This window comes from Colletes gigas, unplaced genomic scaffold (assembly GCF_013123115.1).
Source record: "Colletes gigas isolate AHSC1104 unplaced genomic scaffold, ASM1312311v1 Colletes_gigas_Sc00012, whole genome shotgun sequence".
Taxonomy (NCBI): domain Eukaryota; kingdom Metazoa; phylum Arthropoda; class Insecta; order Hymenoptera; family Colletidae; genus Colletes; species Colletes gigas.
In genome coordinates, this window is record NW_025106641.1 from 9,038,944 (window position 1) to 9,063,326 (window position 24,383).

Here is a 24,383-nt window from a genome sequence, read left to right on the forward strand (position 1 = left end):
ATCGTGACCGTTGTTTCTCTTTCGAGCGTACCATCCGGACAAAGATCGAATGTTCCCAGCCCGGTGGGTGGATCGGGAACGAGTGGGCGCATTCAACTTTACCGCAATTACGTTTCCTCGTCCGAACGTTTTCGTGCTTCCTTCGTCCACGGTCATTCGAGTACTTGACCCCGGAGATAGTTGGAATATCCGGTAAATGTTGCAGGTAGCGTTGCTTAGTCCCATAGGTATTCGGAATGTTTGAAACTGTCGTGGCATCGGAGGAGCTCGATTACGCGAAATTGTTTCGCCTTTTTCTTTTTACGGATTTTTACGGAAACACGCGACTTTGGGTCGCATACCAAGTTCGAATAATCGAAAGATCTCTAAGTGAATTTATATTCCAATGATACCATGAATTATTGGAATCATAAAAATTACTTGGTTAGAAAATCCTTAAAATGTCATTACTGTATTTTACTCGAAACTAAATGCCTATACTCAACTATTTTTATTATTTTATTTAATTTTCGTTCTGTAAAAAAGTTTTACAACTTTACTAATATAGATATGCAATAATAGATTCATAAAATGCTATAAATAGATACATTTTCTGGCTGTGAAACATAATTAATAAGCAAATGATCTGAACAGAAATTGTGGGCTAACGAAATATAGGATACGAGAAGCCTTCTGAAGAGTTAATTAAATAAAACTAAGAAACGTCGTTGCAAGGTTAAATATTTTTGTGGCTCCTCTCATTGTATATTTTACGAATTATCACGGGTGATGAATTTCTTATAAATTTTTGGCAAATAAAAAAGACATCGTCAGTATTTTAACGATTGCAGGAGTCTTCTGGCTCCGGATTTGCGTGCACCCGGACGCACTAGACTGTATCCAAGTAATAATAAGCGTTCAGGTAGTGGTACGTGTGTGCTGATGTTACAGGAACTCCGTTCGAAAGAGTCGCTGCAACAATATTTTGATTCGCCAAAATATCAATTCTCTTGAAATTGAATTTTAATCGTTTTTTTTACGCAGAAAAATGTTTCATTTTTTTTATCGTCGGGATAGAAAGAAGTTAACATTAATAGAAATTACAATTAAAAATTTTCTTTTATTTAATAAAAGCTCCAACCCTCTGATGGACCTAACACGTTATGTTTTAAAAATACTGACTTTCAAGTGTCTTGAAAATATGTAAAATTGTGGAATCATTCCGTATTCTCGACTTGTTTCAGAAAACACGGAGCATCAGCGATTGGTCACAGAAGAATCAGAGTTAATCAACCATGGCAGCACCACAGGCCTCCTCACGCCTCGAGTTGTTGCAGGTATTTGCAAATGTTCAGCTTCTAGTGTATTTTATTAGAACCATTCAGTTTACAAAAGTAGTATACAAAGTACAGAAATTGTATATAATACTCAGGATACAAAATTCCTCAAACATACGAGGCACTAAAAATATTAAATTTCATGCAGAGCAATTTAAAAAAAAAACAACAAAGTTGGACAAAATCTTTCAAATCAAACATTATTTTTCGAATAACTTCTCTCGTACAAATATTTAGAATAATTTTTATTTTTTATCCCTGGTTTCAAATTAAATCGTGGTTAGCTTAATTTAGTAACACTGAAACAAAAATAAGTAGACATAAATTAATAATTAAAAAAGCTAGGAATACAAGAGTCGAAAGATATAGAACCACAGTCGTGATCTATAATCGATCTACGTGGTCTTCGATGACCCAGCAGAAAATGGAGATCGACAGATTATTGTGAAATTAGGTTCTAGCTATACGTCAACGGAACGCTCGTGATTCAAACGTTCCGTAGAAAAAGATATCCACTCGCATCTTGCCATATTTGATCGATTGGAAACGCAACTTCTGATCTACGCAGCCTACTTAAACATTGCTTCCAAATTTCAGCCATACACTGTTTCGATATTGCTATTCTCATATCGAACATGTACGATCGACTCTCCTGACCTGTTAGCAATCAACGTTTCGATCCATTTAAGTTCGTATGACTCTCAATTGCCAATTCTACGAAATGTTCATTATGTTAGTAAACATCAATTACAATTAAAATGTGTTTTTTGAATTAAATTAAATTTTTTTTAAATTTCGTATATGAATTATCGTCTTTGTAACGTAACAAATATTTTTATTTTTCATTTCAATCGATACTTGGTTTCTTTTTGCACAAAATATTGATGTGATAAAGACATATTATTATTATGTGCCCAAGCCCTTAAAACGTTCACTGGAGGTACCTTTTCTCGAGGACTTTAATATTTGGCGATTTAGGTCAGTTACATTCCACGCTGGACTTTCACGCACAGCGATACGAGGCGAATAAGCATATAGATTTTTCAGTCAAACTCAGTGAATTTGGAGAAGAATAATGGAAAAATTATAAACGTGCTCGTAAACTAGGTTAGAAATACAAGTCGTACAGTTAAAAGTTAGAAATTCCATTTCTTTCGAAGACTCAAAACAGAAGTACGCAATTTTATTCGAGAAATCGATCTTTTTACCTCAATTTGAGGCTCAAAGCTCAAATATTGCCTGACAAGGAAAGTGAAAGGGTGTCGAAAGTGAAAAATCTCATGAAAATATTATAAAAAATTTTGCAAATAATATATAAATATCCAAGAATAATACTCTTGCAAAATTCCATTGAAAAACCCAAAACTTTTCATTCATAAACAGACATAAATCGCAAAGATGATCTTGATACCTTTATCGAGGTAAAAATTCTGACTTTTAACGGGGACTTGCTATATTCTAATAATTCTAACATATAAAACCAAAAGAAACATTGTATTTACAAAATTTAGGTACCTTTTAAAGCAGACAGGTTCCAAAATATTTGCAAACTGCTGACCCATGACATATTTATTTTACTCGATAATAGACAGTCGTAGAAAAAAATTTTACTCCACGTTTTCGATTCATTTTTTCCGAGTTAAAATCATTGAGACACCCCGTGGATGGAATCAGTTTCTGAAATCTCGTTGAAGTGCGTTACCATCTTGGCCCCCCGCCGTTTTTATAACCTTCCTATATTTCTTCCACCGGGTGCATAACAGGCAGCTCGCGGTTTAAGACTCGCGCCTAGAGATCAATGATCGGACGTCTATAGGCTCGCATTGAGATGGAAGGTGGTTATATTTAGCGCTCGATGGGAGGATAAGCAAACGAACGTTGCTCGGGCGCGAAACAAAGCGAAACAAACTATCTGTAATACAACTAAAATAGGTTAACGGGACCAACAGGCGTCCTACGCGATCTCGTCTTACGCGAAATTTCGCGCGACGAGTCTCCGTTGCGGCAGGAAGCGTTAAAAACCAGGATATATATTTATTTATGGTGCAACGCAGGTAGCGAAATACGTGGGACTTTCTTCCACATGGGAGATTAAAGTGATGCACTAATGAAAGGAACTTGCGTCGCATTCCACGCGACTAGTTCACAACGTGGCATGAACTTAGCCTCTAATTATGTGGGAACGCAAAGTTTCTCAAACATCCGTTTCTTCGCGACAGGCTATAGCGTGTGCAATTAAGTCTCACGACAATAATTATCGATACTGGTATTAGGGGTATACCGACCGCTGTAAATTTTTGGAATACAAAAGAATCTTGAATTTGAAATTCGTCAGTCACTGGCTCTTTGTGCATACGACTATTGCTAATAGGTGACGTCAGAAAGTGAATGCCTCGCTATTATTTCAATTTACATATCGAGACAAGAGTATTAGTGTTCTCTTGACAATGCTGCTCAAATTCGAATTGAGGAAGTTATAAATAGGACTTGTGGTCGTATGGAGTCATTTGATAATCGTTTCCAACAATTTATTGGTAAATAAATGTTACCAGACTATTCGAGCCTCTTAAAATTGTACAAAAGGTGAAACAAAGAAATTAATAGCAGACTTCATTGGAAAATTATATTATGGGGGCATAATAGTTTCTTTCCTCGTGTTTTGATCACAGAAATATGACATATCTTCAATTCCAGTTCTTCTCTAATTTAAGTAATTTAGAAGCATTCATAAATCAGATTTTATAATCGTTCGAACGTTATAGAATTTTAGTAAAATAAATAATGCATTTGCTTTTGGAGCAAAGTTTGGAATGTTCAATAAAGCAAAGGAATGAAGACGTCAGATAATTTGTGAATAAATTTAAAATTGTGGAAGAGTGTTTAAAAATAACAGTTGCTAGTTGAAGCACGAAGAAATATTTTTAACGTAGAATTATGTGGATAACATTTCTTTATCAGAGTTTAGTTTCTATCGTTTCAGAGTGTTTTAGATTCTATCGTTTGTTGTCATAAAATTTTGAACTGTCGTTCAAGTTTATGTTGAGTAAATTGAAGAGAAACTCACGATATCGAATGCAAAAGATTGATTTTATTTTATCATAAATTGTTCTTTTTATTTTAATGTCCTGAATCTGAACCGAGTTTCACAGTTCATATTTTTGTTACAACTTCTTAACAAAGCATTTATGGATTTTTTGTTATATAACATATTGGTCTTAGTTTTACTTGTAGAACACACTGCTGAATGTTTTCGTGCGAATAACAGTTTTCTTGGAGTTTGATGGGAGGGATGCTCGCGTAAAAGCGGGAGAGTGGAGGAATATTCGTTTCGATTACCTAACCGCGTTCACGGAGCACACGATCGCCTCGTAAGAGTCCTTGCCAGTCCGGTAATCTTGAAATGCTCGCGCGAGCTGGTTAAGGCGGTGTTGTATCGCGTTCTCCTTTGGCCCACGTACCTTGCGCGCCGACCGGACGCATATATGGCATCTTGTTCTTGGCTCGTGTACACGTAGCTAACGACCCACGTACAGATGTACCCAAAATCGACAAGCACGGACCATATGTTCGCAAGTGGCCATGCTTGTCTCCGGCCTCTCGCACAGGTGATTTGTCAACGTGTAGTTTAGGACAACCGCACTACTCGACATCGAACCTTCACGCGAAAATCGAAAACTGACTTCAAATCGAACGTATCACTCGATCGTTTCTCGGATCAAACTATTCGAAACGCCAAAATATCTGGTAAATTTCAAGCGTCACAAATCGAGGACAACGCTCGAAATTGGAATAATTCGTGCAATTTGGTTATCAGAAAAAAAAAGATTTATTAAGTCATCAAGGTACAGAGATTATTCTAAACTTTTGAAGTCACGTGGAAGAAAAAATTATCTAAATGTACAGAATTTAAAAGAATTTTCAGAATTTTCGTAAATTATCGTACCTTATGCATCATTTAAAATTGCCTCAAATCTTGACTAGCGTAGAACTTAATATTCCAAGGTACAGGGATTATTCTAAACTTTTGAAATCACATGATGCATGAAAAATTATCTGAATCTACAGAATTTCAAGAATTTTCAGAATTTTCATAAACTATCGTACCTTATGCATCATTTAAAATGGCCTCAAATCTAAACCAGCATAGAACTTAATATTCCAACTAGATTTTCTCGAAGAGATAGTCTCAGAAAAGCCCCTTGAACCACGATTTCTGAATCACTTAGTATTTCATCCAGAGTATGCATCTTGACTTTTGCAAGGATCCGAATGAGGAAAATAAATGGAGGGTTTCGACAAAGGGATCGCCAGCTTGCAGTTTCGGTTCCGGCAAATAGAATGACGGCGAACGGGCAACGTAAGCGCGCGTAATTAATCCGAGTTGGCCAAAGGGAGGGACGCGTGGGTGAAAAACCGCTGCAGCCCCAATTATCGTTCCGCGTATCGCGACCGGAATTCCAGTTTCGAGTACCACGGAGACGAAAGCGAAATCTCGAGTAACACAGAGGCTGCTCGGGTTCGAAAGAGAGAGGGGAAGGGCTTGAATCGAGGGAAGAATGGAGCCGGACATCGCGGTAAAGCGAGGGAAGAGTATCAAAAGGGATCGAAAGAGTACGGTGGACGCTTGGCTTGTCAACCGCGACCGGCTACCAAGACCCGTAACTATAATAATGTGACGTCATTTCCTTCGTCTTCGAACCGTAATTCGACCGACGGTCCCTGCACCTTCTTCTAGCCGCAGATAGCGATCATCCTCTTTGTTCTTGACCCCGGTGAACGTCGCTCCAAAGGAAACGCGCTCAACTTAACCCTCCGTTGCATACTATTACACGTCCACTACAATCAAACTTGTCTTTTTAAAAATAGAACTACGCTAGTAACAGTACGCTAGAAACTTGAAAATATTAATTCCAAGGGCCACATCGAAGAAAATAAATTTAAACATGGTTTGTGAATTTCGACATAGTCGCTTGTATTCGATCTTAGAATATCAATTGAAAAATATACTGGGAAATACCTGGAGAAAATTGTAATGGAAGATTCTAGAGGCTAAAATAAGACGAAACTCAAGAATACCAATTTGTTGATGGAGGCTTCGTTAAAAAGTTATTAACGTTTAAAGTTCCGTCCTTACTGAATTTTTTTCTAGAAAATGCGCAGGAATTCGGGGCAATGTCTATTCACCAAAAATGATTGTAATTGACCCCTGCAACCAAACATAATTTTTCCAGAACGATTTGAAATTTTTTTTTCGTCGAAAAATTTCAGCACATATCCGAATTTTTTTCTCGAAAGTGGGTAGGATTTCGAGGATATGTCTAATGATAAAAAATTATTGTAATTGACCCCTGCAACCAACCATAATTTTTCCAGAACGATTTGAAAAACTTTTTTCGCCGAAAAATTTCAGCACCTATCCGAATTTTTTTCACGAAAGTGGGTAGGATTTCGAGAATATGTCTAATGATAAAAAATGATTATAATTGACTCCTGCAACCAACCATAATTTTTCCAGAACGATTTGACATTTTTTTTTTCGTCGAAAAATTTCAACACCTATCCGAATTTTTTTCTCGAAAGTGGGTAGGATTTCAAGGGTATATCTAATGATAAAAAATGATTGTAATTGACCCCTGCAACCAACCATAATTTTTCCAGAACGATTTGAAATTATTTTTCGCCGAAAAATTTCAGCACCTATCCGAATTTTTTTCTCGAAAGTGAGTAGGATTTCGAGGGTATGTGTAATGACCAGAAATGAATGTAATCGACCCTCGCAAACGAAAAATAATTTTTTCTGAATGATTTGAAATTTTTTAATAACTTTTCAACGAAGCCTCAGTCGAGAATTTGATATTCCTGATTTTCGTCTTATTTTGGCCTCTAAATATTTCCCAGGGGTGGTTGAACACCCTGTATATTTGAATATTATCGTACGAAGCGTGGAACGTATGTAAGTATGTAATTACATGTTATTGTAACCATACAGAGATATGTTTCTGTTTCAGAAGTCAAATCGATTACGTCTGCTCGCACATAATTTGTTATTTTATCGGTGCACCGCGTGACGTTATTCGTCACAGTCTTAACTTATCGATGAAACGATAACTCGTTTAGAATTCAATAGATTCTGGAAGTGTTATGGAATGATTTTCGTGGGTGGACAAGTAGGAAAGGATTTTCTCCGTTCTTTCGATACATAAATAACGTGCAAAACGTCTGCATATCGAGAGCCAAGCGAACGTGGGCCGTTTCTTACCGTTTTTCAGCTACCCACGTTGGCCTAAATTTCATGGCACGTTCCTTTTATCCTTTAATCCTTGTCATCGACTTCTCGACGGATACTCCGATACGAAATCGACACGAGTGACGTCAGTCTGCGAAAATAGTGCACTCGAACCGATAGCGTGCAACAATCGTGTCATTAACGTTCCGTGTAATTGCACGATTACGTCGACTGTACAATCGAGAAGGATATTTCTACAGGATTCCGAAATCTGTAACAAAATACAAAGAAACAAATTATATAATAAATATAACCATCTTCACTGTGAATCATGTAATACTAAAAAGTGTTTTTAAAACTATTAATTATAATTTTCTTGAATCTTGAATCTTAGTTTCGATAGTTACTTTAACATCGAACAGTGTTGTTCGAAAGACGTTTTTATGAAAAATGATACGGCGAAAAAATTTTTTTCCCCAAAGCAATTTCGAGAAAAGATAACGCGTTTGAAACTCATCAAATTTTTGATCGACTAAATAATTTATTCATACAAAACCAACCGTCCGTTATTAATTCGAACGATACTGGTATATTCTATATGGGTATGTATGTATGTACAAGGGGTATGTACACTGGGAATACCGAACAAGGAATAATTTGTTGTGCAACCACATGTGTTGTAAATCACACAAAAGAAGCGTTCATTTAAATGCAACCTTCTGCTGGTTTCCTCAATGAATTTCCGACATGTTCGAAACTGACACGTTGATCTGTCAAGATATCGTCCTACAAAGTGCGAATCTGAATGCCTCTGGCGGAATTAGTCACATAACCATTATAAACTAAAACTATTCGCAACTAAACGTATATTTGTTAAATCTTTCCATTCTTTTTGCAATAAGTAATATTTACAGGTACAATAGACATACGAGCCTCTCAAAACGTTACATTTTTCCAAAATATAGTTGAATTTGAGACATTTATAAATTCATCAAACAGAAGAAAAGTAACCACTGATTGCATATATTTTAAGAAACTACAGAACTATGATAATTGTCTATCGTAACAATTTTTATATTTTTCATTGTATTTCCATGAAAATATTAGAAACGATTTTTCAAGTAGTATATAAACATCCAGGAATAATCTTGCAAAATTCCATTGAAGAACAAAACTTTTTATCCTAAGAATTATTAATATATTATCTTAATGTCTACATCTACAATAAACATACGAGCCTCTCAAAAATCAAACTATCGTTATATTTTTCTAACATTTTTTCTCAAAATATAGTTGAATTTGAGACATTTATAAATTCATCAAACTGTAGAAAAATGGCCCCTGATTGCATATATTTTAAGAAACTATAGAACTATGATAATTGTCTATCGTAACAATTTTTATATTTTTCATTATATTTCCATGAAAATAATAGAAACGATTTTTCAAGTAATATATAAACATTCAGGAATAATCTTGCAAAATTCCATTGAAGAACAAAATTTTGTATTCTGACAATTATTAATATATTATCTTAATGTCTGCACCTACAATAAACATACGAGCCTCTCAAAAATCAAATTAACGTTATATTTTTCTAATATTGCTTCTCAGAATATAGTTATATAGACATTTATAAATTCATAAAAATCGTTGCAATATCAAAGTAAAGAAAAATGGCCATTGATTGCAGATATTTTAGGAAACTCTAGAACTGTGGTAATCGTCTATTGTAAAATATCGCCTGAAAGGACTTTTTAAGCCAGAAGAGTCCTCCATTCTTCTGGACCATCATCCTCCGAGCGATGCATCGAACCTTGGGGAGGGGGAAACATCGTCGAGGAAAGTTAATTTTCGAAGCGGACAGGTGCGATGGATCGCTGTCTCGGGTTTCATTCGATGTCGCGTTCCCTCCATAAAAAGAAAATAGCATCTCGAAAATAGACAGCTCGCGTCCCTGTAAGTCGCGTCGCGATGGCAGCAACGGGCTGCTCGATAACGAGTCCACGCCGTAATTACGTTGCTTAACTGGCCAAGTATCCCGCGAAATTACAATTACAAATCCGCGCGATCCTCCACCGTGTGCCGTCTCATCAATTATTTATACGGGATCACCGTTAACAACGGCCCGGGGAGGACCTCGTTGCTCCAAACCCACATTTCAGATTTATTATCAAAATTCTGCGTGAGTCAATGGAAAATCATTCGCAGTTTTCACTCATTTCGATTTAAAATTCTAACAATTTTATTAGAAAATCCTATGCGTTGTGGGAGGAGTCGTGAAAACGTTTTCGAATGATGATAATTTTTTGTGAGTCAGTGGAAAATCATTCGTAGTTTTCACTCATTTCAGAATTCTTTTGTGAGTCAGTGGAAAATCATTCGTTGTTTTCATTCGATTTCGATTTAAAGTTCTGTTAGTTTTCTTAGAAAATCCTATAAGTTGTGGGAGGAGTCGTGAAAACGTTTTCGAATGATGGAAATTCTTTCTGAGTCAGTGGAAAATCATTCGTAGTTTTCACTCATTTCAGAATTCTTTTGTGAGTCAGTGGGAAATCATTCATAATTTTCATTTCGAGTCAAAATTGTCAGTGTTGTTAGAAGATTCTATGTGTCGTCTGAGGTGGAAACATTTTCCAACGATGGAAATTCTTTTCTTCCCAGGTAATTAACAAGGGAAGTTCCCATGGTGAAAGTCTGCCTTTTTAACGAGGTTTTTCACAGTGTTAAAGCATGATATCGCCAATGCTATTACGGTTTGATGATCGTACGCTTAGCGGTTTACGAGATATTTAATATTAAAATCTTGTGGCCGCTATTCTGGCGAAGTACAGTCATTTCGGAGTCAACTTTTTTTCAAATGGGAATCATAGTTCTTAACTAGATTTTAAGCACAATGTAAAGTTTGAAAGTTGAATTAAGAATTCTTCAAAAGTCACACGCGTTCTATAAACGAAGGTTTCCATCGACACGATTCGCCCACGCGTTAAATTGAACGCTAAATTGCAGCATAGCTCTTAACATACGTTCGCAACCGTAGCCATTGCAATGGAAATCCCAACCCTGAGAGATGTTATCTCCACGCTGGAGGTGGTGAAGTCAGTGGAAAATGGGGCTACGCTATCGAGAAAGCGCGCGGATCCTAAGAACTTAATCGTAGATCACGGACTCGCGGTTTCTCCTTCCATTCTGAAATATCTGGGCGAGCAGCTTCCAACGAGCCAGGGAGCCGAACACAGCTTCTTTTCAACTTGTTCCGTACAAATGGTCGATGTGAAGAATCCTCTTAGAAACGCGAAAGCGCCGTCGGAAAGGAAAACATCTTTACTTTCCACTCGTTTCACGGGAACGTAAGAAAAGACTTACTACGGGGTTGTTCGGATCGTTAGTGGCTCTCTGTAAAGCATAATGTAACAATCAACCGTACTTCGAGTCCACTTCAATTTCTGGCTGCTATTTTCGTTCACCGTAACGCGCGTTGTAATTCTTTATACACGGAAATGGTCGAGTACTTGCGAGAGATGTACAAGTTGATCGTATCCCTCTGCTGGCGAGTACAGAAAGTGTCATCATAATATAAAAAAAGCACAGAAACTTTACACGCATACAGTTCCAAAATTACTGATGTTTTCTGCATAAGTCAGCCATCATTGGAAGCGGTAAAGCCTCCCCTTTAAAGTGGTTTTTGGTTTTTGTCGATTGGACTTTCCGTTTTCGAGATATCGTAATTTATGTAAAAGACAATTTTTAAAATTCCGCTGTCTGCCTTAGAAAAGTCTATTAACGCGCATTAAAAATACTAAAACTTTGGACGCGTGTAGTTTCAAAACTACTAGCGTTTTACTGATTATTAAACTACTGTTGGCAGCGGTGAAGCTTCCCCTTTAAAATGGTTTTTGGTTTTTGTCGATCGGACTTTCCGTTTTTGAGATATCGTAATTTATATGAAAGGGTAATTTTTTAATTTCCGCTATCTCTGTCTCCGTCTGACGCGTCGGACCTCTCTCTCGCGCGTGCGTCGTGCTGACCTACCCCAAAACACTACGAGTGCGTGAGGTCAGTGACCTCGCGCGACGTCAACAATGGAATGTAAACAAAAACTTTGAAGCCTCATATCTCCGGAACTAATAACGCTATCGACTGGTTTGAACGCTCATTTTAAAGGGCATTTCATCCTCTATCCGATGAACATATCAACTATTATAATTTATGCTGTCTTCTATGTTTATTTTGAAATTTTCTAAATTCTTAAAATTGAATTTACTTAAAATTGAAATAACTTTATTGCATAATTAAATTCCATTATAAAGTCAAATCTATTTCGAGAAATCTCAAGCACTTCTGGGGTTCTTTTATTAGAAAGTCTATTTTCAAAAATGTTAACTATATCTGGAAAAGGTTACTAAGAAATTGATCGCCAATAAGTATTATATTTAAACATAGATTTCTGTGGCTTTATAACAATACTTCAATTCTTATATATTTGTTGTTTTATATATGGAACGTATTATTATACAGGGTGGTCCATTAGAGACAGAACAATTTAATACTTTAACTATTTTAAATAAAAGTTGTTTAAGCTAGGATTTTAAATAATAGTGGAAGTATAATATTTCAAAGGAACTGATGTCTTTCATGTCACCTCGTTGATACCCATTCAAAGCAATTAAATTGGCGACGCTATACGTATCGCGCGTTTGCATAATTGCATGTATTCCCGAGCAACAATGACGTAACGAGCTCTCCAGGCAGTTTTTTTGTTCCCTCACACCTTCCAGCCCGGGAAGGTCAAGCGTGGGCATCGAGAAGTAAACGTATCGTGCTTATGGTCAAGCAATTTTGCGCCGTTCCACGCGAGAATACGCGTCCAACTTCCTAGAAACGAACCACCTGCTCACATTAGGTGCGAATTATCAATCGAAACTGTTTTCCACGCAATTATCGCATCAATTTGATTTGCAAAATATTTTCATTCCACAAATCAAGAAGTTAATTGTGAAAAAGAAATCCTAAAACGTTCGTTCCAATTACAATTTTTATTAAATTCGAACAACTTCTTTTAAAATCGATGCACATTTAATCCCATAATATAACAAATCAAGAAGTTACATTTAAAAAAAAAAACAAACTTTAAACGTTCGTTCCAATTGCAATTTTTATTAAATTCGAACAACTTCTTTTAAAATCGATGCACATTTAATTTCATAATATAACCAAGCATATCAAATTCGACGCGTGCAAGAACCTTGTTTTATCTGAAATACGTTTAAATCGCCAAAAATTATGCTGTCGATGTGTGCTATTGCGCATCTCGGTGTTATGAGTCGATGTTAAGGTGAAATAAATATTCAGAAACGATTAGATAGGATAAGGACGCGCCTCCCTGACGAATGGAGATATCAATTTCGTATTCTATTTGCCCGATAACGTGCCGAAGCTTACGATATCTCGGATGCATTATGAAACTTCCGCCTCGCGCCGGGGCTCGGTTTCAATGAAGAGTCGTGGAACTTTCTAAGAGCGAGCCACTTTGCTTGCGTGCACGATAAGCAGAGTCGATAAAATTACTTTGCGTCCCTGCATGCGCCATTGCCCGTGCACGTCGGTGAATCGCGAGGCAAGAGCGCGACTGGGAACTCCGTTAGAGACGCTCCCTCGATCCTCCGGGTTTCCCTTATTTACGGTAACGTGCCGCGAAATTGCGTTCGACTACGTTACAACGCACGGCGATGTCCCTGTTTTGCATGCGAACGCGCTGCCTCCCCGTACGCCATCGCGAATCGACGACTGGTTTCGAGCACGCGTAACGATTCGCTCGCGTGCACATTAGTCGGGAATCGATGATGTTGACTCGTGCCACGGATACACCTATGCTGGACGATTAATAAAATATCGCCTCAACGTTGGTCTCGAGAGAACACGGAGCCTTCGATCTTGGAAGCTTAGGTGTTTCGTAACGCGTGACACCTATAACTCGATCGCACGCGAAAGGAATGGGAACGTATTTGACCCATTCGACTCGACCTAATTTGCTGATTTCTTCGTTGGAAACCGTGCAAGTCCAAATATCGGAGGTATCGAACTTTGTAAATGTTTTCGTGTTTGTGATATTTATTTAGGAACCTTCATTTAGGAAATAATAACTCGTGAGAATCGTAAGAGGTCAGAAAAGGAAAGGAGGGAGCGCTAGTGGATCGTCAGTAAGGCTTTCTAGCAGGCCCTGCCTTAGACGACTGGGATATTGGGAAATTTTGTTTTTTATCTCGTTCTCATGTTTCTTCTGCAGTACCCTGAGCTGGAGCCCTATAACCTGCACTTAAAATGTTTGTTAATGTCTGTAATGTATATGAGGATGTGTTATTGTTGTTTTCCTTGGGTTAGGGCTCGAGGGAAAAGTTTCAAAAACCTCGTTTACATGCACCATGCGATGAGTGTGGGTGCTGTGGATGGTTAGTTGATGATTAGTCTAGGAGTTTGTATTAGTATCTTTAATCTTCGGGGTCATAATTCCCTAGTGTCGCTACTAGGGGGTTTGGATGCTGGGAGTTAGTAGTAGCTTGAGTCAATTTCATGACATGCTCGCGGATATACTCGATTTTTGCTTCCTCATGCAACGAAGCGATTGTATGATAGCGCGTTTTGTTTAAAATGATACGGAGGTATTTTGGTTTTGTACAATTTGGATTTTGGATATGTGTGATGTTTTGATTGTGTGATTTGGATATGTGTGCACCATACTGAAGCGCCGTACGTAAGAATCATATTGAGAAGTCGGTCGAGGAGTGTATATATAGCAACCAAGGCGTCGATCGAGCGCTTGTGAGAGCGCGACCCCTCTGGTGGCGAGCATGAGAAGCAACAAAGTATCTCGTGGACTTAAATGAGGTTTAAATTAAGAGTGTACCATCGGAGGAATCGATGCAATTAATAAAATACTGCTTGGACGTCTGTGATACTCTCGAGGGAACACGTTTCTTTTATAGTATGACTTTTAGGGTCATTCGAAATCTTGCGTACACCAGCGTGCAACTGGAACATTTGTAATTTTGTGTCACTTAATTGCTTGTCAGTTTTGCATCGCGTGCTTAATAATTACACCGTGAATAAACATTAAATTATATCGATAATAAAGCCTTTTGCATTTTTCGAAATGGAAAAACATTTTTTGGAGCTTGTTAAATCTCTATTTATCCGTGAACTCGACTGTACTGAATTTAATGATTTTGTATCCTCGTCCGCGGATGCCTTCAGTAATCGTTGTTGCGCAAACAAAACTTACTGATGTGTAATAAAATAAAAGGGTCACGCGATTCTCATTAATTCTGTAAATTCATTTGCCTGACCCGACGTTTCGTGCAACTTTTATCTAAAATAGAAGGCATTCGGAAACAATATTCATATGTAGGAAAGTCACGACACGTAACAAATACTTGTTGCAAATTTCTTACTTTTGTTTCTGTGGATTGTAAGAAATATTTCTACTCGAATTCTAATTATTTATTTACGTTACATTGAATCGTATTTCCCGAGAAACGCGCACCAAAACGCGGTGGCAATTTTATGAAAATTCCTGAAACGTTCGAAAACATCGAGCAACCGCTTCGCGCGACAAAATGGAAGGGAATACCGCGTGGGGAAATATTCTGACCACTTTTACTAATTTACTTTTATCGTAATTACTTTTTCATTTCCCCGTCACACAAGCTGCACCGGCGGAATTTCTCCTAGGAGTCAGTCGCGTGTCGCCAAAGCGTTCCGTAAGATCAACGTGCTCGTTACTTCATCGCCAGCGACATAATTAAACAATCTGACAAAAGCTATTATTTTACAACATAAATTATTACTCGAAATTGGTGTTCTTTATACAAGGTGTTCGGCCACCCTTGGGAACAATTTTAATGGGAGATTCTAGGGGCCAAAATAAGACGAAAATCAAGGATACTAATTTGTTGATTGAGGCTTCGTTAAAAAGTTATTAAAAAATTAAATTGAAAAATTTCAAATCGTTCTGGGAAAATTATTTTTAATTGCGGGGGTCAATTACAATCACTTTTGGTGAATAGACATATCCCCGAAATCCTAGGCATTTTCGAGAAAAAAATTCGAGAATGTGTGGAATTTTTCGACAAAATTAAAAGACTTCAAATCGTTCTGAAAAAATTATTTTTAATTGCAGAGGTCAATTACAATAATTTTTGGTGAATAGACATACCCCCGAAATCCTAGGCATTTTTGAGAAAAAAATTCGAGAATGTGTGAAATTTTTCGACAAAATTGAGAAATTTCAAATCGTTCTGAAAAAATTATTTTTAATTGCAGGGGTCGATTACAAACATTTTTGGTGAATAGACATACCCCCGAATTCCTACGCCCTTTCGAGAAAAAAATTCGAGAATGTATGAAATTTTTCGATAAAATTGAAAAATTTCAAATCGTTCTAAAAAAATTATTTTTAATTGCAGAGGTCAATTACAATCATTTTTTGTGAATAGACATACCCCCGAAATCCTAGGCATTTTTGAGAAAAAAATTCGAGAATGTGTGGAATTTTTCGACAAAATTAAAAAATTTCAAATCGTTTTAAAAAAATTATGTTTGTTTGTAGGGATCAATTTCAATCATTTTTGGTGAATAGACATACCCCCGAAATCCTACATACTTTCGAGAAAAAAAATTCTTTACCGAAAATATACTGTATTTTCGTCTTATTTTGGCCTCTAGAATCTCCCATTAGAATTTTTCTCTGTATATGAGATTTCTGAGTTGTTTCAACGCGTAGATTCACCCCCCGGAGCACGGTAATGTGCTTTTAAGACATGCTGTACATCGTTAAAATCGCGACGAACGACGAGCCTCGCTCGTAACTAGAAACGGTATTAGTTCCGATCTATTTATCCGCGAGTTGCACGCGAAAGATTAAATTGTCTGTATCTTTCGTCTTAATCGACCCACGCGTGTATTCATTAACGCGTACTGTACATATCTGCGGCACACTGATGAATTACAGCTACAATTTAGCAGACTTTTCAATCGAGGCCCATGCAACTCGGTGAAATTGCTCGTCGAGCTTTCTATGTCGTGCCTTTAGTGACCGTATTTAGGAACCGTTTTTGTGGAACTAAATAGTCAACGCTTTAACAAGAAATCTAATCGGTCTTTGTTAACATTTTTATAACACAATTTCATACTAAAAAAAATAATTTTGGTAGATGAATTATGAATGAAACTATAAACAAACTTTAAACAATGTTGTAATGGGGAAAGATTCGGTCAAAAAATTAAAATTTCATTTCGTTTGGAAAGTTGCCACAGGACTGCACGGTGGAAAGATTAAAAGTGAACTGCGAAGTTGCTCGATTGCTTATCGAAAAGTTTTAGAAGACAAGCTGAGAGCACCTTCATCGTCTAACACTAACTCAATTAGACTACTTGTTGAGAAGCAATATCGAGCGACGGAGACCAGCAGAAAAGAAGAAAAGTTGATCCAGTAACATCTTTGAGCGAAACTGCTGGCAAAAATTGCCAAGAAATTCTAAAAAGAAACTGAATTTGAAGTGTCTGAGCGCGAAAGTTACAAGTTCGAAGTGATAATTTTCTTCTTCCTTTGTTTAAACGTAATTTCCACTACTGCGTGTGTCTGCAAATAAATTTAGAGAATCGCCTAAACTCGAGCAATTTGATTCAAAGTTCTGATCCTCGAATCCCGAATCTTTCTATCAATTTAATAAACTCTTTTAATATATCTTTCACGCTTTCTCGGTTAACCAGTTGCATTTATTTGCAATACCACCGCGGAATAACGGAACACACAGTGCATCGATGCCTCTAAAAAAAATTACATTTTTACGTTTCTCGAGACGGGACTGAATCTTCCAGCAGAAAAATACACAAATTTCGAGAGCGAAGGATCGACTTTCGTCTCGTTACACGATCGAAGAATGTCTGGGAGTACGAAAAGCGAGAGAATTAATATCGGCGAAAGTCTCGGAGCGTAGTTTCCAACGTTTCTTGATATTTTCTGACAAAACACGTGTCGGTCTCGCGACTTCTCGATGCTCGGTGGGCTCCTATCGATCACACACGACTCGTTGACTGAGCAATTCAGAAAATAACTTTCGTGCCTCGGGAGTGCTGCGATATCCCCCCATTGTTCATCGCGGTGGTAAACGAAAATGCAGAAATCCGAGTGCACGCGCATCACGAGAAGCCGGGGCTCCGTAGGAGTCGTTACGATGGTCGACAGACCGAAAACCAATCATCTCGCACGACCGACGACGCTCTCGAGGAACCTTGAACTCTGCACTCGGCTGACAAAGTTGGTATTTCTACGTTCCCGGGGACGAATGCCTCGAATTCCCTTCGAATTCATTCGTGGATTGCAGTCGCGAACAAAATGGCGCTCCGTTCGAATGGAACAGGATGTACAGTGGGTCACGACGCTCGAACATTCTCAGTTATGATGATGCATGTAGCTGAGCCCACCATATACACACAGTAATTAATAAAATTATTGCTAATATGAGCATTCAGAAATTTCAGGCTCAAAAAATTGTAAAAAATTTCTTCAAGAGGTTAGAAGTTTCAGTTAGGATGATACACGTAGCTGAGCCCACCGTATACACACAGTAATTAGTAAAATTATTGCTAATTTGAGTATTCAGAAATTTCAGGCTCAAAAAATTGTAACATTTCTTCAAGACAATAGAGTTAGATGTAGCTGAACCCACCATATATACACAGTAATTGATAAAACTATCATTAATTTGAGTATTCAGAAATTTCAGGCTCAAAAAATTGTAAAATTTCTTCAAGACAATAGAAGTTTCAGTTAGGATGCTACATGTAGCTAAGTCCACCATATACATATACACAGTAATTAATAAAATTATCACTATTTTGAGTATTCAGAAATTTCAGGCTCAAAAAATTGTAACATTTCTTGAAGACGATAGAAGTTTCAGTTACGATGATACACATGGCTTAGCCCACCATATACACACAGTAATTAATAAAACTATCACTAATTTGAGCAGTCAGAAATTGCAGGATTAAAAAATTGTAACATTTCTTCAAGACAATAGAGCTTGACGTAGCTGAACCCACCATGTACACACAGTAATTGATAAAACTATCATTAATTTGAGTATTCAGAAATTTCAGGCTCAAAAAATTGTAACATTTCTTCAAGACAATAGAGCTAGATGTAGCTGAACCCACCATATACACACAGTAATTGATAAAACTATCATTAATTTGAGTATTCAGAAATTTCGAGCTCATAAAATTGTAATATTTCTTCGAAGCGATGGAAGAAGAGAAAATATCTTTTCAAGAAATATTCTTCGAATGTCAGACGGAATTAGTTTGATAGGCCATTATGTTTTCTTATCGACGATCTTGATTTCCCTCGAGTTTGATACAATTTCGATACGTCACGTTACTAGGAGTATCGACGTGGCTTCGCCAAAGCCTTGGCGCGTTATCCTTGATGTCCTCGAACCTATAAAACACTTGAGGATCCATCTATATTATTAAAACGCTCCCTGACACGACTTGAGCATCGAATATTGACGGAGTAGCTGGTCCCTACATGTTGAATGTCAAGGTTTAAAGAGAGGCAAATACTAAATACTTTCTGAAGACGTTAATAGTCTTATAGAATAATATACAAACGCTTGAGAAAGATTGTTTCGTTTTGAAACGAGTAAAAATTCAAACATTGGCTCCTGAACGTTATATCGTCGAGAAATTTATTTATTAATATTCGTTCATCGTCTCGGTGACTTTCACTAATCATGTTAATGTAATATTTGAATCTAAATGTAATAATAAAGAAAAGGAACGCTGACAAAAGAAGATCGTCGTTATCAGAGTGTGAACTAAAAGCAGACGTGTTTCCATATAGAAAAGAATAGAAATCCACAGTCCCTTCACGTCTGCTGTCAATTAAAAATCTTATGAAAATAGTAAATAACGTTTTAATTTCTCAAGATAGAATCAAGCTGTTTCTAAAATCAAAACCAATCCAAACAAGGTTTACTTGCGTGTATTAAAAAATATTACTGAATTTACGAAACGTGCAACGCTGAAATTAAAATCAACGTGAAGTTGTTAATTGAATACCAGTGAAATGTAACTTGCGAATAAAAACAGTGTTTCGATTAAATCAAAGTGTTTCTAAGTTTTGAATAATGTAAGCACGGACAGAACGTAGACAAAGTATAAATTTCTTGATTTTCTGGAGATTGATATCTCTACGAATAAATAATAGCAACAAAAGCTGAATGAAAAATAGCGATAGCATTGGAATAAAGAATACAATAATTCTTCGATGGCAATGTTAAAATTGAAATATAGCAAATATTTCATTTCTACGCTTTTGAGATCGTCCGTATAATAAAACGTTCATCTTCTTTGCAAAGTAATTCTTTGCAAAAGCATTCTTTGCAAAATATATAAAATTGCAAATAATTATAGGTATGATATATAAATTATCAAAAATAGCATTATTAATGTAAAAACGTTTGATAGTGTTAATTCTTTATATTTCTCTGTGAAACAAACTTTTATTGTTTTATCGCATAATTATAAATATATTAGAATTGAATTAATCTTTCAAGTAATACATTCTTTAAAAAATATATAAAATTGCAAACAACTATAGGTGTGATATATAAATTATAAAAAATAGCATTATCAATGTAGAAACGTTTGATAGTGTTAATGCTTTATATTTCTCTGTGAAACAAACTTTTATTGTTTTATCGCATAATTATAAATATATTAGAATTGAATTAATCTTTCAAGTAATACATTCTTTAAAAAATATATAAAATTGCAAACAACTATAGGTGTGATATATAAATTATAAAAAATAGCATTATCAATGTAGAAACGTTTGATAGTGTTAATGCTTTATATTTGTCTGTGAAACAAACTTTTATTGTTTTATCGCATAATTATAAATATATTAGAATTGAATTAATCTTTCAAGTAATACATTCTTTAAAAAATATATAAAATTGCAAACAACTATAGGTGTGATATATAAATTATAAAAAATAGCATTATCAATGTAGAAACGTTTGATAGTGTTAATGCTTTATATTTGTCTGTGAAAGAAATTTTTGTTGTTTTATCGTGTAATTGTAAGTACATTAGAATTGAAAAATTGATATTATGACGAAACTAGGCCACGAATGCCAACAGAAACATTCCGTCGACGTAGTTTTCTTCACTCGATAATCGCAATTCGTAGTGGATACACTGTCAACATGATAAGGGTAGGAACGTCGCACATGCGCGTCGATGAAACACGAGCAAACTGACGTCGGTAGCAACGCAGTTGTGACAGTGACCCTCGTAGCGTAGCTGTCAATTGATAGTGAGTTGACAAATTACCCTCGTATTCGTCGTCGATGAATTATTGTCGTTACCAGTGAATTGTTGCTCACAAGAGAGGTCTCAAGAAATCGTTCACCACCAATCATTTATCAATTATCACGGAGAATTCACGTGCTACGAAGAAGATTTAATAAACACTCTACTTCGTCGAAAAGTTTTCGAATAAATTCTATAAACGATGCACTAAAAAGATTCGAACAATTCTCCAGTAAATTTTATAAATGAAATTTTAAATGAATTTATAAATGAAATTAGCGAGTTGTAGAAACACGACTCTATTTTGGTTGCTTTGAACGTTACTCGACAAATATGTGAACATTTTATCGATGGAAATACTTCTCGAAACTCTTCTTTTTAAATATACTGAAATTCTTCTCGCGCAAAGTGAATCTATTTGCAGGATGCAATCGAAAGAAATAGTTCCTAAAATTATACGAGACAAAGAATTTCTTGAATTGAGAATCAAAGGATTTGAAATTAAAATAGACGTATAATTGTGAATCGTTAATTTCTCGTCAAGAGGGTTGTTCGAAGAACGATCAAGGAGATTTTGCATATTTATTCAAAAGCATAGCTAATTTACGAAGGATTAATATCTCGAAGGCTGGTTCGCCGAATCCTCAAGTTCTCGCGAACTTTCACGTCGGCTAAGAGTATGAACTTGACACCCAGAAGGCCGACCTTCGAACAAGCGACGTAATAACGTGTCTCGTGTTGCGCGACAGCGGCTCTGTACTTATCAGAAGAAAGATACGAGGTCGCCATTTTAACGAAGTTTGACGTTACGCGAGTGCAAAGTTTCGACGATGAATTATCGCGTCGAGCGTACGATGAACCGCTAAACGGGAAGCAGCGTTGGATTTTATTTTCTTCGAGCGTAGAGTAGAAAATAGAAAGGTTGCAAGAGGCGATATCCTCTCTCCGAAAGGTCACGAAGTAGCATGATTCGTTGATGCAAGCAGACGCGCCGAGAGCCAACGATGAAACGCAAGGAAGCGACGACAAAACGAAAGATGCAAATCAAAAACGGATCCGTCCGATCGAAGGAACTGGAAGCCCACGGAGTCTCTATGGATATGGAAACGTCCTGGGCAGCTCAAGAGCTGACGTCCACGTACTCCAATCTGAACGACACGGTACTGTTTCTCTGAAGCTCCTTCTTACGCGAGACTTTTATTTCGAGCGACTCTAAGAACGTATCGAATGGCATATCGTGCATTTTCTTACGTTTTTATTTCGTTCTGGGATCCTACGGTGGACTCACAGATTTGTTTATGCGAAACTAGCATTTGGAGACGGAGCTTTATCGAAACCCTTCGCTTCTATTCGTGTTCAAATATTAGTCGTTTCGATAGCATGGATTTAAATATTTTGTTAGAATTTTAGGAGATTGTTTTCACTGAGTTGGACAGATTCTCGAGATTAAAATGAATAGAAGTACGACCTTAATTTTATATTTCGAGGTAGATGTAATTAAAAATGGTCTGAACGAGATCGTGTTTGGCTCTATTTTCGTTAAAAGTGTTTTCGCGTAGATACAATATTCAAATTTCGTTTTCCAATTTTCAAGTTTGTATATATGAAATTGAATATTTTTAACGTCGAAGAGTAACGTGTTTACTAAATTATTTTTTCCTAATTTAATACGATGATAAATATTATAATGTCGTGAATTTTTGTACTTGAAACAACGCAAGTTCAAATTTTTCTTGTTTCAAGACACGTTTCGAAGTAAAAATGTTAATAACTTGAAATACATTCGTACAATATATTTATGGTCTTGGATATATTCATATTTATCGCGTAAGTAATTAGTTTTATATACCACTTACAAACACATTTATAACTGTGATATCTACACTCATATTGATTAATTTATAAGAATATTGACAGATTATCTCTTATCCGTAGATTGTTTAAACATAGAGCATAATAATATAATATCTCGATCCAAACTTGAATTCAATTTTTTTAAAGAATTTCAATACAATTATGTTTAATTTGTTTGAACATAAGTACAGCTATTTTGATAAAGAATGCACTTTCAATGGAAACATTTTCACATACACTCCTGTGTAATACCTTCTATTAATTTATTCATACGAATATAGACTGTAATTTGTTCGAACATAAGTACAGCTGTTTCTTTAAAAAATGTACTTCCAATGCAGACATTTTTATATACACTTCTGTGTAATGCCTTCTATTAATTAATTCATACGAATATTGACAGTAAATTGTTTGAGCATAAGTATAGTGTATCAGTTTGCAACTGAAATTAGAGCAAAACTTGCTCGTTTGAATATCGACCTAGATTCTCGAGCTATAACGCCGACCTTCGTGAACGTATCGCGAGGCTCGATAACGTTTCGAATTAAATATGACGAGACGACCTTTGAAGGAGAAATTAAAAAATTCAGTGGACCAGTTCGCGTAGGAAGGAACACGCCAGCTGATCGTTCGTGATTCGCACTTGATCCCAGCATGGATGCCGACGGAGCATCGCGCTTCTGACACACATGACCATCTACAGAGCTGGCTGCGCTGTTCCTTTTGCTTTCCAAAACGCTGTTCGAGCATCGTTCGTGTGTCATTCACGCTCCGTGCAGCCAAGTCTCTCCTTTTCTGTTACACGATATTCATGACACTTCTCGAAACAACAGCGCTGGGATTTTCGACTTGTTCCATTCAGGATCGTTCTTATTCTCCCTGGTTTCACCTCCAACTTACGTTTCTCTAATTACTTCGTGCATCGAAGCATCTGCATCCTCGAACGCGCGATCCAAAGTATTTATTTAGTTATTAACCGTGTTATTCCCATTGCTTTGGGAACTGTTTTGTATTCAATATTTATTCGACTTTCATCGCTATTAATGCAAATCATCAAATTATTCCAGAGGTTGAAAATTTTTGAATAGGTTCAATTTGAACAGTTTAAAGGGCGCTTTTAACGAATAAAAGTTTCGATGCAAATGGGAATTTATAAAAAATAAATATAGACGCTTTTGTAGAATAAAAACACATATTTCGTTCAACGATAATATACTGTTACCAATACTCAATACGTTTCAGTTAATATTTACGATGTTAATGTGCGATATAATAAATATTCTGAAACAATTGTTTCCTGGGAAATTTCTATTAAAAAATCTATTAAAAAAGAAAATTAATTAAATTTGCAGGAGCAGGATTTTCGACTCGTTCTCCCTAGTTTCACTCTAACTTAGAGTTTCTCTAATTACTTGGTGCATCGAAGCATTTGCATCCTCGATTAAACTATTTATTTAGTTATTAACCATTTCCATTGCTTTGAGAACTGTTTCTGAATTTAATATTTATTCGACAGTTTATTTCTCGTTGTAACGAACTGTACGCCTTGTATACCGGCATTTCGTATGCCCCCTCTGTGTTTGTTTCGTTATTTTTGCTCCTCTCGT

General features: G+C 36.4%; 1 protein-coding gene across 4 annotated transcripts in view; it reads left to right on the top strand.

Moving 5' to 3' along the window:
- The window catches only part of LOC122398780 (serine/arginine repetitive matrix protein 2-like), a 59,965-nt gene that overhangs the window by 11,840 nt on the left and 23,742 nt on the right, over positions 1-24,383 (top strand). For 2 of the 4 annotated variants that reach the window (XM_043398961.1, XM_043398964.1), the window contains exon 1: positions 21,847-22,082. In XM_043398961.1, coding sequence (XP_043254896.1) covers positions 21,927-22,082 — 156 coding nt within the window. In that variant the 5' untranslated portion in view covers positions 21,847-21,926. Of the gene's footprint in view, positions 1-105; positions 206-1,223; positions 1,317-21,846; positions 22,083-24,383 lie in introns of those variants that run through there. The other 2 variants (XM_043398963.1, XM_043398962.1) reach the window with 2 other exon arrangements.